Source organism: Cyprinus carpio, chromosome B8 (assembly GCF_018340385.1).
Source record: "Cyprinus carpio isolate SPL01 chromosome B8, ASM1834038v1, whole genome shotgun sequence".
Lineage (NCBI taxonomy): Eukaryota > Metazoa > Chordata > Actinopteri > Cypriniformes > Cyprinidae > Cyprinus > Cyprinus carpio.
In genome coordinates this window covers 17,178,526-17,191,565 of record NC_056604.1, presented here as the reverse complement: position 1 = coordinate 17,191,565, position 13,040 = coordinate 17,178,526, and the positions used below count along the sequence as shown (strand labels likewise).

The window sequence follows — 13,040 nt, the reverse complement described above, 5'->3', positions numbered from 1 at the left end:
AGTAGTATCCAACATGAAATTAATCTAGCAAGAAACACACCGAATGTCTGTAAAGCTTGCCCAACTTTAGAGGTCTTGACCTTCTAAAAGCATCAAATTATTTAAACGATACAACAAAGCCATATCCCATTGTAGTATAAAACTGAAAGTGTTTGTTTACTATCGTGCTAATTTAATAATTAATATCAATATTTAACATTAACATAATTTATTAATTCATGTTAATCATCAAAAACAGTATTATTTATATGCATCTCATAGTTCACATGCAACCCTGGTTTTATATGATTTTTAACATTCACACACACACACACACACACACACACACACACACACACACACACACATATATGTATAATGAAGTTGTGCAATATTATAAATGACCTTCTGAGGTTGACTGTCAACATACTGTGGAGGTTCATCACTTTTTTTCACTGACCTCTTGTTGAAAAAAAAGGCTATTTGGTTAAACACAAGTGCCATTTACAATACTAGATTTTTTTTAAAAATTTTTTTTTTAAAAATAGAAATAATTAAGAATATTTAAGGAGATTTTCGTAGGTTTTGTTCTTTTTTTTCAGGTCTAATTTTATGTAATTTTTGGTGGTAGGTTTTTTGTGGATTAATAGATTATTATAATTTACTTAGGTTGGTTTGGTTGTGGTGTTTTGTTTTAATTTGAGTTGAGACACTCCAGACTTTGTATTTGATGACTCCTCTGTTTAAAGGACGGCCAAACATGTAGCACAGGTCTAGTGTGTTGTCCAAAAAAATCAAAGCAAGGAAACACCGTTCCAGTACAGGTACTGTATCTCAGGAGAGTCTCCTGTCTGTGATAGTGTTCCTCAGCACACCACATTATTAGCAAACCATGAACTCCTTCATCCCAACAACGGGCAGTGTGTCTTCATCCTATGTTTGTGTTAGAGAGATCATCAGCAGGAGGAAATGACATCAGAGAACTTTGTGTTGTGAGTTAACTATTCTACAATTAGCTGCAAGTTTTTGTAGCTATTTCATCATATGAAGTCCATTTAAAATGTGATACAGAAAGGCACATGTTCTATAAGAAATGCTATGCTGTTGTCCACTTGCTCTGTTAGGACCAGAAGCCATTATACTGCTGACAAATCTACGCGGTTGGCTGAGTTGGTGCTTTTGTCCCATGTGTTCATCTTTGTGGGAGTCACACCGCCCTTGTTGCCATTCATCTACAAAAGAAAACCAGATTAATACAGCGTTCCAATACCCTTGTGAAAAAGAAGTGTGCTTGTTTGTATTGAATGTGCAGTTGGTATTGTGTAATACTGTAAACTTACAAGTTTTACTTTTAAGTACTCATATTATGTTTACTCGTAATCTTTTGTCACGCTTTAAAAAGAATTCGACTAACTTAAAGCACTTACTAAAATACTAAAGCACTTGTAAAGTATGTGATTAAGTGTATTGTGGTGTCTTATTTGATATTATAATAAAACAGCTTTTTATTCTCTAAACTGCAAATTCAAAAAAATGTGTGATTTACACATATTATGTAAACAAACTTTTATTTTTGATGTGATTAATCATGATTAATTGATTTGACAGTCCTAGTGCAATTACAAATATATTTAAATACATGATGCAAGTTTTATTAGGAAATGATATTTAAGTACATTTTAGTTTACCAGAAACGCTTATCAGTACATTTGGCAGTGCACATTATCTGCACTCCAAATAGAAGTAAACAGAAGTAATTTTAAAATTACAAAAAGATGAACTCAAGTTCTACTTCAGTGGGTCAAAAATGCACTCTTAAGTTCACCTAACTGCATTTAATATACATTTAAACTATAATGTGTTTTATTGTACATGATATGCAATTAATTGTCCAAAAACTTTACATTTAATTCATTAAAAAAACATTTATGACATACATTTTCATAAGGGTTTGTTTAAATTCACTGGTCATGAACAATACAAATGTAAAAATGAAAAGAAAAAATTACTCACTATGTCCGAGTTGAAAGGTTTGACGTTGATGTTGCGGATTGAGCTGCTGGTTAAAGTCCACACTTTGGTTTTGTGTTTGAAAGCAGCCCTCACCTGTAGAGCAGTAACAAGACATGAAACCTGTTAACAAACAGCATGATTGATACACTGGTTTTAATATGGAAACGAGATTGCAGTAGTTTTAAAGTCTCTCTCTATAAGTGCATTCACATAATGCAGTATCAAATTAACATCACTAGATGGCGATCACACTTTAACTCTATCACCAGCATACTCTTTGCTGCGGCTACGTCAGACATTTTCCCTGACATACCGCACACAGACTTGTTCTGACACAGCTGCACAAACACAATCTTACCTCAGAGTTTAACAGACAGTGAAACAGGAATATGAAGAACCCCTTTGAGGAATAAAAGAAAACAACAGATAACACTAAATGTTGTGAAAGCGCTCCAATTCACATCTGCAAAAGTTCTTACAAGTCAGTCCAGGTCCAAAGTCATTTCAAACATTGTTACGTCCCATATTTTTTAAAGCTGTCATTGTTTGGCGAACGCGCTATTGACTCTGGAGGCTGTAAACTGAGTAAAAATCAATCAGTTTGCTGGTGAAACTGTTTTGTTACACAGTAGTGATGCCTGACCTGTAGTGAGTTAAACACTGCAAACATGTACTGGAAAAGCAGGGAGTGGTCATTCACCGCCAGAGCCCCAAAGATCCACGATATGCCCAGGATGGGCAAGAGTACCGCCACCGCTTTAGTCGTAAGCCTAGAAAGACAATCACGCATATGAAAAAAGCAAACGCACGATGGCTGATACTACAATCATGATAGCAGATAAACTCACTTAACAGAGTTGGCGTCTCCGTGAACCTTGTAGTTTTCAGCGCTGATCCTGGATATGATCCGTGTCACAGCTATCAAAATGCCAATGTTCACCTGGATTGCAGAGATTACAACATTAAAAGTGTTCTTGTCATGCTCATCTAATGTAGTGCATTAAACGCCACTTATTAACAGCTGCTTACCATTATAACAAACAGAGCAGGGGCTACAAAAGCCCAAATCGCCCCATTCTGCAGAGACAGCCAGCAACTGTGAAATACAAAACAAGATGGACAAATGACGTAAGACAAGTCATCTTTTCTCCTCAAACTGGATTTTGCCATGAGCCATGGTAACTTACTTGCCAGCCTCTCCATAGCTGTTTAGTGACGAGGTCACAGACACCGCACATATGACCAAAGGACATCCTGAATAAAGACGTGAACAGTTTTAGAGGAAAGTTTCATCAGTAACAATTTCAAACAGTGATAGCAGTGCTCTGATATATTATACTTAATTGAAAAGTACTTCAAATTACATTTCTTTGTAATTGAGGTATAATTATTATAAACAGACTATTTACAAACTTTTAATAAGTCATTTGGCACATTGTAGGATCATTTTAATGATCTGCAAAACTTTTTTGATTAAAAATAGTGAGAAATGCAAATATACAAATATACACATGGTAACACATATGATTTATAATTTATTAAATAATGTTAATGTAATTTTTTAAATATTTTTCACAATCTTCATGTATAAAGAAAATACATTAATACTATTATTCAGTAAGGATGCATTAAATTGATCAAAAGTGACAGCTTTTACTTTGTTACACAAGATTTCTATTTTAAATAAACTGTTTTCAACATTGATAATGATAAGAAATTATAATATACCATATCAGTATATTAGAATGATTTCTAAAGGATCATGTGACACTGAAGACTGGAGGAATATATAACATATTAAAATAGAAAACAGCTATTTTATTTTAAATCGTAATAATAATTCACAATATATAGTATATTATATAGTATAAAGTATAAAAAGTATACTATAATATATAGTATAAAGAGTTAATAGCTTAGTAGTGTTGTCAAATCCCTTTCTCCCTCTAACCATATGTTTTTGTTGTATATAAATGACGTGCGAAAAGACAAATGTTTGTGGGAAAAACCTGGAATGGTATTGGAGCTAAAAATACCTTGTTGTAAAACCCATTGTAGAAATTTTCAGATTTTGTCGTAGGAACTAAAATAAGAATTTTTGGACTGTAGCCTGCTGTTTCGTGCCACCATAAATAAAGAGCAGCCTGGCTGTGCCGAAGGCTTTTAGAAAGGGAGTAGACTTCAGTCTGAAGTAATGACTTAAGTTTAACGAAGCCTGTTTTCTTTATCCACACTGAGCCTATCGCCCATGTCACTATGGATACAAATAAACATGTCTATTTATTCAACACTTTATCATATGTAATAATGAAAAACACCTTCAGTTATCATGATGCCAACTTTGCATGTACTAATAAAAATGTTTACTGATTTACTTCAAGGCCCCTTGTAGCTCTGGCAATGTCATTTTATGTGAGGAAAAAGGCAGATTATAAACTGGTCTCAAAAGAGCGAGAGAGCACATGTTGTCTATTATCCCATATGCACATTTGAGATCAGGTCAATTAATAACAGTGACGGCATCTTTAGCGATGACCTACTGAAGATTTAATGTCCCTGAATCTATCTCAGATAGTCTGTAGCGCATGAATGTCTTCTTTTCCTCCCCTTTTCAATGACACTGCCACATCAGTGATGGCTGAGGGAGGTGCCTGCCATGGGACAACCTCATTTGACTCTCTTGGGTTTGTGCATTATGCTGAATCGGGTCGTTTAAGGCAAATGAAACCCTTCTGATGTTTTCTTGTCAGCATGTGATGATTTGTAAGTAATTGCAAGCTTGTCTGTGTGAGATGAAGTGTTATATTGTAGTTTATATGAATGTGTGTGTATACAAGGGAAAAATTCACTAAAAAGTGCCACTGAAAAATGTCATGTGTACGCACATGAATCAGTGATGCCATAGAGTGCCAATAAAGTATGGCAGATTGTGGTGGTCTGCTGCATTCTCCACACCTTGCGCTCAGAACCAGTCTGCAAGATGTTGTACTCACCCCATCCGATGGCATAGTAATAAAAGTGCTTGCTGCCCTCTGAGCCGAACACCTTGACCACCATGCTGTAGAGATGCAGCCCTTCCACCAGCATCCAGGCGAACGCACACAAGAAGAAGAAATGCAGCAATACGGCCATGATCTTACACGGGAGCTGGGAGAGAGAGGACAGTTTCATTTGCTGTGGCCTTTCAGACCAGGACAAGCGTCTAGACAAAGTGCACTGTACCGAAAACGGATCTATTTTGTTCATCTTAGCTAATGTAACACATGTTGTTAAAATAAACATACGGGCTCAACACTGACATTACCATAGCAAGATTTCAGCCAAGTGCTCAGACAGAGGAAGCACAATCAAATTAACGGAGTATCAAATAAATCTGGCTGTAATGCCGGAGGCATGTTAGGAGATTAGTGGAGTCATCGGCTCTTTCCACCTTATTAGATTTCTTTATGTAATGACAACATGCTGGTTCTGATACTGATGATGATTTGATAATCACCATAGACAACAATCACGATTAAACACAATCACGCATTGTAAATGAGATGTCGATTTAATTAGAACATTTCATAAGCAAGCTTCTTCCACCAATATTTGTGTGGATACTCTCGTTTCTATTTTAGTTAAAACATTTTTTTCACTGCAGTTTTTAGTGCAGAACTGCCATCACATTCTTACCTTTTTATAATCTGAAGAACCTTCTTTTGCTACAAAGAACCTTTTGTGAAACAGAAAGGTTCTTCAGATGTTAAAGGTTCTTTATGGAACCATTTAGACAAAAAGGTTCTTCTATGGCATCGTGAAGCACCTATATTTTTAAGAGTGAAGTGCTCAACACACAAAAAATCTCCTCAACACAACACTAATTGTGCTTTTTTTCCTTGTGTTTTGCCTTTTTTCAATTGTGTTGTGCTAATTGCATTGTGTTATGGCTTGTTTCTGTTGTGTTGTGAATTGTTTCCGTTGTGTTGCGCTAATTTTGTTGTGTTGTGGAGATTTTGTGCACTACTGGGCCACTGTACTCTTAACAAGGATGACTTAATCAGGGTTATTATCATTAACTTAAACTAGAACGAAAATGATTTTTGTTAATTATAATTTTTTGTACTCTTAACAAGGATGACTTTGAATATATATATATATATATATATATAAATGTTATATTATGGTAAACCTAAAACTGGGTAAACTAAATGTTAGATGGTAAACCTAATAAATGTTAGAAGTTGAAGCACTAAAATTACTAACAGGAGATAAAATAAATAAAAACTAAAACTGAGCTAAAACTAAAATAAAAACCTGATTAGTAACATTAAAAAAAGCACATAACAAAACTGAAAATTGAGAGTATAAAAAAATTGAGAACAACAACAAAAAAGCCAATTCAATATATTAAGAAAAAATATAATAGACTCACCGTGCTGGGATTGAAGCGGAAACTGATGAGCAGAAGGACCTGAGCGACTAAGATTGCAAACGCCAAGTTTGCATGAATATGGTAACGCTGATTACGGATGGTGCTAACCGACCTGTATGCACAGAAAAAAAAAAAAAAACTATACATTTTTTAATAGTAATGATGCAGAAACATTAAAAGCTTTTAGTGTTCAATTCATTGAAATGGCAAATTATTATATTTAATAAATCAAAGAGAAAGTTTAGCAATGCGAATAAAACATTTTTGACCATGTTTAAACAGTAGATTAAAATCATGCATGTTCACAGAGCATTGTGGGATACTTACGACAGGACGGCAAAGGTGACCAGTGTAATTGCCAGGCAGAAAATAGAGATAGAGCAGCCGATGTAGCTAATGGTGGACAGCGCCACCTTGTGGGCCTTTGAGAGCTGAGGTAGAGACAAACATGACAGCACAGGCAATGAGATGATGAAAATGTCTGAAGTTAGTCTTGTGTACAGCACTGAAGGGGGTTAAAGGCGTTGAAAACACACAATGTTACTACAAATAAGAAACACTGAATACCACAGCAACAGTCCACTGATTGTAAAGTCAAAGGTTATAGATGACCAGCTGCACAGGGATTGATGTTCGCAAAATATTAAATGACTTGGCAATTTCAAGATCATTTCATCAGAACAAACCTGCATGAGTCTGACAGTCAATCAAGTCAATTCTTGGAACAACCTTATTTATTTTTATTTTTTTCATAAAGAGCACTAACTATTCACAGACATGGTAGACCGACGGTTAAAAAAGGATGAACAGTAAAGACCCCAGTCTTGCTTTATGCATACAACTATCTCTGTATTCAGTCTCTATACACATTAATCCTCAATATTTCTCTTTTCTGGAAGCTGTTATACACTACTGTTAAAAAGATTTGATTAACTGATAAATTAAGGAAATTAATACTTTTATTCAGAAACAATGCATTCAATTAAACAAAAAGTGACGGTAAAAAACATTTAAAATGTAAGATTCAATTTTAATAAAAAAGTAATAAAAAAATCTGATTTTGAACATTCGATTCAACAAAGAATCTTGAAAAAAAAAATGTACTGCAGTTTTCATAAAAACGCTAATCAGCACAAATATTTTCAACTTTGATAATTTTTTTGAGCAGCAAATCAGCATATTAGAATGATTTCTAAAGGATCATGCGACACTGAACACTGGAGTAATAATGCTGAAAATTCAGCTTTGATCACAAGAATAAAGTACATTATAAAATAATTATAATATAAATATAAGTTTTTTTAAATCGTAGTATTATTTCACTATATTATTGTTTTTACTGTATTTTGATCAAATAAATGCAGCCTTGGTGAACAATCAAACAAAAAAATTATTAGTAAAAAATTACTACTAAACAATCACCAACAATTTTTTAGTAGTAAAAAATTACTACTAAAACATATGCCGAATTCACGGCTTGGCCAGTTTAATATGTGCTTTAAAGTACTTGTTGTTTCAGAAAATTATACAAAACAACTTTTGTAAGTAGACAGAGAGTGTAAAATGGTGATAAAAAAGAAAGTATCACTACACTTGGAAAGATTTCCATGCTACGACACCTTAAGCATCTGTTGGTAAAGAGTGAACAGATTTATTCCCGAACATCCGTCAGGATATAGTGCTGTATTGTTACAGCTCCTCTGACCCAGTGCCAGTAATTGGTACTCAGTGTTGCGTCTGCACATTGAACCATCGGCAGTTGTTTTCCCCCATAATTCTATTTCCGTGCGTGGGTTCGATCGTACATTAACTCTGTTTCCTGCCTTGTGATTATCGTGGGCCCAGAATATCGAAGATCTGCGGAGCGGTGGAGAAAGCACGATCTCCTCCAGGCTTGAAGTATTGAGGTGAGCCGCTAATTGAGGCCCAGGCAGAGGCAGATATTAGCATCAAAGCTCCAGAGGAGATGATTACATGACTGAGCGAGGACAGATTTTCTCAACAAACACATGCAGATGACAGATGCAGAAGAGCCAAGCTGCACCTGGGTGCCTCGGTTTGGCTTGTGCACGGATCTCGAAATGGCAATCTGCCTTCGTGTGAAGCAATATGTCTCTCATCTTCACAAACATGTCCCTACTTTGCGAGTAGTTGTTGCTGACAAGGTCTTTAGCCTGAGTTAAATTCGCTCTTCAGCTCTCTTTAAATAAATCAACAGGACAAGGGTTACCAAAATATCAAGCTGTGCCTGTCATTCAGTATTTCAAAGGCAGATGTTATTTACAAGCTTTCTCTGACAAATGACAACCCATCTGTCCGCCCAAAAAGAGCCCACAGTCTTCGACCCGCACTGGCGGCCTGTGACTAGCAGCCTCTCTCGAGACGCTTTCACACACAACGACGGGTTTCGAATGAACTTGAAACAAAATCCAGCACGTCACCCTTGGAGAAGTGTCTTAACTACATCCAAATTGTCTTCTCGCTTAAAGCTCTGCTGCTGATTTACTGAGAGTCTCGGCCAATCAAAACCTCAAGCACTGCATGCTGTTGGCTCGCTGAAGACGAGAAACACAGTTAGCACCGCATTCATCGCAGTGCCTTGGTGTTTTCAGAGATCCCTGCTGGGAAATGACCTACATGCTCAATCAAGGAATCTTGAGAAATTCCACTAACGTCAGAGTTCACTGCCAGTTTTGTATTATACGTGCATATTTCTTGACATATACGGCTTAGATAAGCTTAGCAAGTCAGACCGAATGAGTAAATAAGTCGTTTTTTGATTAGAATAATGTTGCAGTATGGTGCCTTGTAAAGTTAAATCATTCACCTCATCAGAAAAACAAATAAACAAACAAACAAACAAAAAAAAACAAGAAACATGGTAAAATTTTAAAACATTTTTTGGAGCATAATAATTATAGGTTATACTAACCACTAACCACTGCTCAAGTGCGGGGTCAGTAAGATTTTATTATTATTTTTTTTATATATTTACATACTTTTATTCAAATAGGATGCATTAAACTGATGAAAAGTGACAGTGATTACTATGGTTACAAAAGGTTTCTATTTCAAAGAAATGTTCTTATGCAAAAAAGGTGAATATTATGCAGAGATGTCAATGTCTGCTTGTGCATATCTCTGTGGGAGGATTCAGTTCTTCTATTTGCATCAAAATTTTTAATAATTTGCAGCTCAATGTGTTGTTCTTAAAATGTATTCTTCTATTTGCATCAAAAGTTTAATATATATATATATATATATATATATATAAAATGTAAAAGTATACTGTTCAATGGTCTGGGGTCGATAAGATGTTTCTAGTCTAACAGGACAGCATTTATTTGAAATAGTAACATAATTGTCTTTACTGACACACTAATCAATTTAATGTTCCATGGAGGATGTAGACAGAATTGTGTAAAACCTAAAACCACACACAATGAGCTGCAAAGTTCTTGAATTATTTGAATGAACTTAATATTTAGCCAAAGCAAGCAAGACGAATTCATCTATAGCAAAAAAAAAAAAAAAAAAAACCTAGCACCAGACAGAGCAACACTGAGAGTGCCTCACCTCCATGGGAACCACTTGCATAAGGATGGCGAAGTTTGTCAGATGGTTACACAAGCAAATAGAGAAGGACATGTTTCCATCAGCTCTCACACACCCCTCACTGGACCACACACCCTCCTTGTAGCTGAAACAAACGCATACATACAGGTTTAATTGAGCATTACAGTTGCTGGAGTTATTCATTGTTTATATTGAAACCATACACATTCACACCCTCGCCCAACGTTAATGGAATTACCAGCGAGTTATTAATCAAATCAGATCTAAACTAAATCAAAACTAACGCAAGACCCCATTAATCTCAGTGAGAGCATATATTCCAGCTTCATCATTCCATTACAGATGCAGTCATTTATTAAATGCCCACACGGGAGAAAGAGTGAACGAGCATGAAAAAGAATGAGAGCGAGAGAGAAGACAAGAAAGTCTCAATCCAGTTCAAACATGATCCATTTCAAATTATTCACATATTTCACATGATCCTAAGAATTGGCTTCGTTTATTGGCTTTAAGTGATTTTTCGAGTATAACTATTATATGGTATAAAATTGCTTTTTTATTAAAAACAGACTTTCATAATTTCTAAATAACATGGTTGAATGATGAATTTGAAGACAAAGATTGGATTGGACTGCAAGAAAAATGACTGCAAATTCAATTCTTTAAATAGTCACAATCAAAATGCTTAAATTGCTGGATATCACGATGTACTGTATATGTGCTAAATGTTATAAATGTAACCTATTTCTGGCCCTTACGTAGGTAATGGGATAACAGTGGGACATAAATATAACACACACATTGATATATTAAAGCACTTCCTGACAAGCTTTAACAGGAAATGTGAAAGTGAGACACTTAACATGTCACATGGAGAGCGATAGATGGGAGAGAGAGAATATACAAGAAGGACTGCAGAAATATCTCTGAACAGTGACACTGAGGATGAAAGTTGGGAAACACTCAAAGAGAAATATAAAAGACCATAAATAAAGGGTAAAGATATCATAAAAATATATAATAATTTTTAGAGTTTTAACAGAAACAGCATGTAAAAAAGCTACCATAAAAATGTTAATTCTTAATTTTCTAGAAAAAAGAAAAAAAAAAACTTTATAATTTACAGTAAAATGACATTCTCTAAAGTCACCATCACATTTGGCTTGATATTTTATTTAAATACATATTATTTAAATTAAATATTGCTATTTGTTATAATGGTGGTTGTCAATATATATTTTAAAGTACACAACAGATTATAATAGTTCAAGAAATTTGCAACCTATAAAAATGGCAAAACCGGCAATCTAATCCCAGTGAAGTTACAAAGTTACAAACACATAATTATAAATATGAAATCAACATTTGTGTGCATGCATACATATTTGAAGCTGTGAGGCCCACCTGTAGTCCAGGAAGGCGCAGTACAGGAACACTTTGTTACTTTGGTTTAAGGCCTGGAGTTGCTGTTCTTTACTCTGAAAGACAGGGAACAACACAGTTAAGAATGAGACATCACAGCTGATATATCGTAACGCAGTTAGTCCTTCTCAGACTGCAAAGGTGCACTCATAAGTGTTGCAGTATCAGTGGTGCAATATTGCTAAATATATCAATAGGTGACATTTCAAAACATACACAGATACACACAAAGTCCTTTCAAATAAATATATACACTCAGAAACAAGAACGGTTTTCATCTCTTTTCAATAGTCAGACTCTCAGAACATCTATGACATGACTATGTTGGGATGGAGTAATGAACAGACCCATATTCCAGACAGGAATGGAAACAAGCTGGTTGAGTAGATGAATTATGTTTCGGAAACTACCTCCAGGACATCATCCAGTCTAACTGGTGGTTATTTAAGAGAGGAAAGAATTGAGAGAATCGGAAGAACATACTAACTCTGAACATTCCAAATTTGAACCAGTTGTGTTTGACAGCAGATAGAAATAAAGATAAAAATACACTCAGGATGACAAGTGAGATTTAGTCCGTTTCTGACGCAGTGTTATTTTGGTATTATTGTTAAGATCCAATTTTTTCATTTGAATTATTTATATTTTGTGGTTTTATTTTAATTTTAGTTAAAGATTTGGTATTTTTTTTGTGTTGTTATTTATTTTTTTTGTTTTGTTTTTTTTATTATTTATTTTTTTTGTTTTTATGGTGTTTTTATTTCTGTTTTATTTTTTGTTATTCTAGTGCATTAAGCTAGAAAATAAGAAATGTTGTGTTGACAACTATATAGTGGCAGTTAGTTTAATTTTAAAATATTTTATATTAAGTTAATGTTTATTATATTTTTTATTTTAAACTTAGTTGTAACTATAATAACTCTGACTGATAGTCAATTCTTTTTTGTTTATTTTTGTTTTTTTTTTAATTTTTGTTGTTGTTATGTTAATTCTTACTGATAGTAGTATTTGCGTTACTCTCAGACCCCCGGTGCATACAGATAACACTAACAGTAGAGCCTAAAAATCTAGATCAAATATAAAATATAAGATAAAACTATACAATAAGGGAATGTAAAAAAGACATAATAGAAAAAAATAAAATAAAAATAAGGTTAAATAAAAGCAGCGCAAGGCACATGGCAGATAGAGTGCAAACCAGTGAACAAACAGTGCAGATAAAAAGATTTTTAGTGCATAAAAAAAACAAAAAAACAAAAAAACAAAATAGCTTATTCAGTCTGATTAAAAGTGACAAAGTGACAAAGGGCTCAAGAGCAGTTATTTTATTAAACTGACTGATGAGGAGGTAGAATGATGTCAGTTCCGTGGTGAATGAGGTAGTGAGCAGACTACTGCTGCACAAAGTGACTGGTGCATGACATCGTATGTTAGAGGGAGGGGGGGTGGAAGGACCTGGGGATGTGGGACCTGGGGGGGGGTGGGGGGGGGGGTTCATAGTTCAGTGGTGCCTGAGGCAGAAGAGGGACGGGGGGGCAAGTTCGGGAGCGAGTTCAGATAGGACTCTGAACAGTCACAACAAATTATTTGGTCAGAATAAGTATTGTTTGTAGCTTGTTCCAAACCTCTCTTGCCT

General features: G+C 34.8%; 1 protein-coding gene across 3 annotated transcripts in view; it reads right to left on the bottom strand.

The window, feature by feature from the left end:
• Positions 1 to 675: 675 nt before the first annotated feature.
• LOC109071615 (adhesion G-protein coupled receptor D1-like) overlaps positions 676 to 13,040 on the bottom strand; it is a 53,653-nt gene continuing 41,288 nt past the window's right edge. For all 3 annotated transcript variants that reach the window (XM_042728997.1, XM_042728998.1, XM_042728999.1), the window contains 12 exons: positions 11,387 to 11,460; positions 9,983 to 10,106; positions 6,734 to 6,837; positions 6,407 to 6,518; positions 4,986 to 5,139; positions 3,180 to 3,246; positions 3,022 to 3,088; positions 2,841 to 2,932; positions 2,636 to 2,762; positions 2,351 to 2,392; positions 1,993 to 2,085; positions 676 to 1,211 (listed from right to left, as the gene is read on the bottom strand). In XM_042728997.1, coding sequence (XP_042584931.1) covers positions 1,116 to 1,211; positions 1,993 to 2,085; positions 2,351 to 2,392; positions 2,636 to 2,762; positions 2,841 to 2,932; positions 3,022 to 3,088; positions 3,180 to 3,246; positions 4,986 to 5,139; positions 6,407 to 6,518; positions 6,734 to 6,837; positions 9,983 to 10,106; positions 11,387 to 11,460 — 1,152 coding nt within the window. In that variant the 3' untranslated portion in view covers positions 676 to 1,115. The remainder of the gene's footprint in view (positions 1,212 to 1,992; positions 2,086 to 2,350; positions 2,393 to 2,635; positions 2,763 to 2,840; positions 2,933 to 3,021; positions 3,089 to 3,179; positions 3,247 to 4,985; positions 5,140 to 6,406; positions 6,519 to 6,733; positions 6,838 to 9,982; positions 10,107 to 11,386; positions 11,461 to 13,040) is intronic.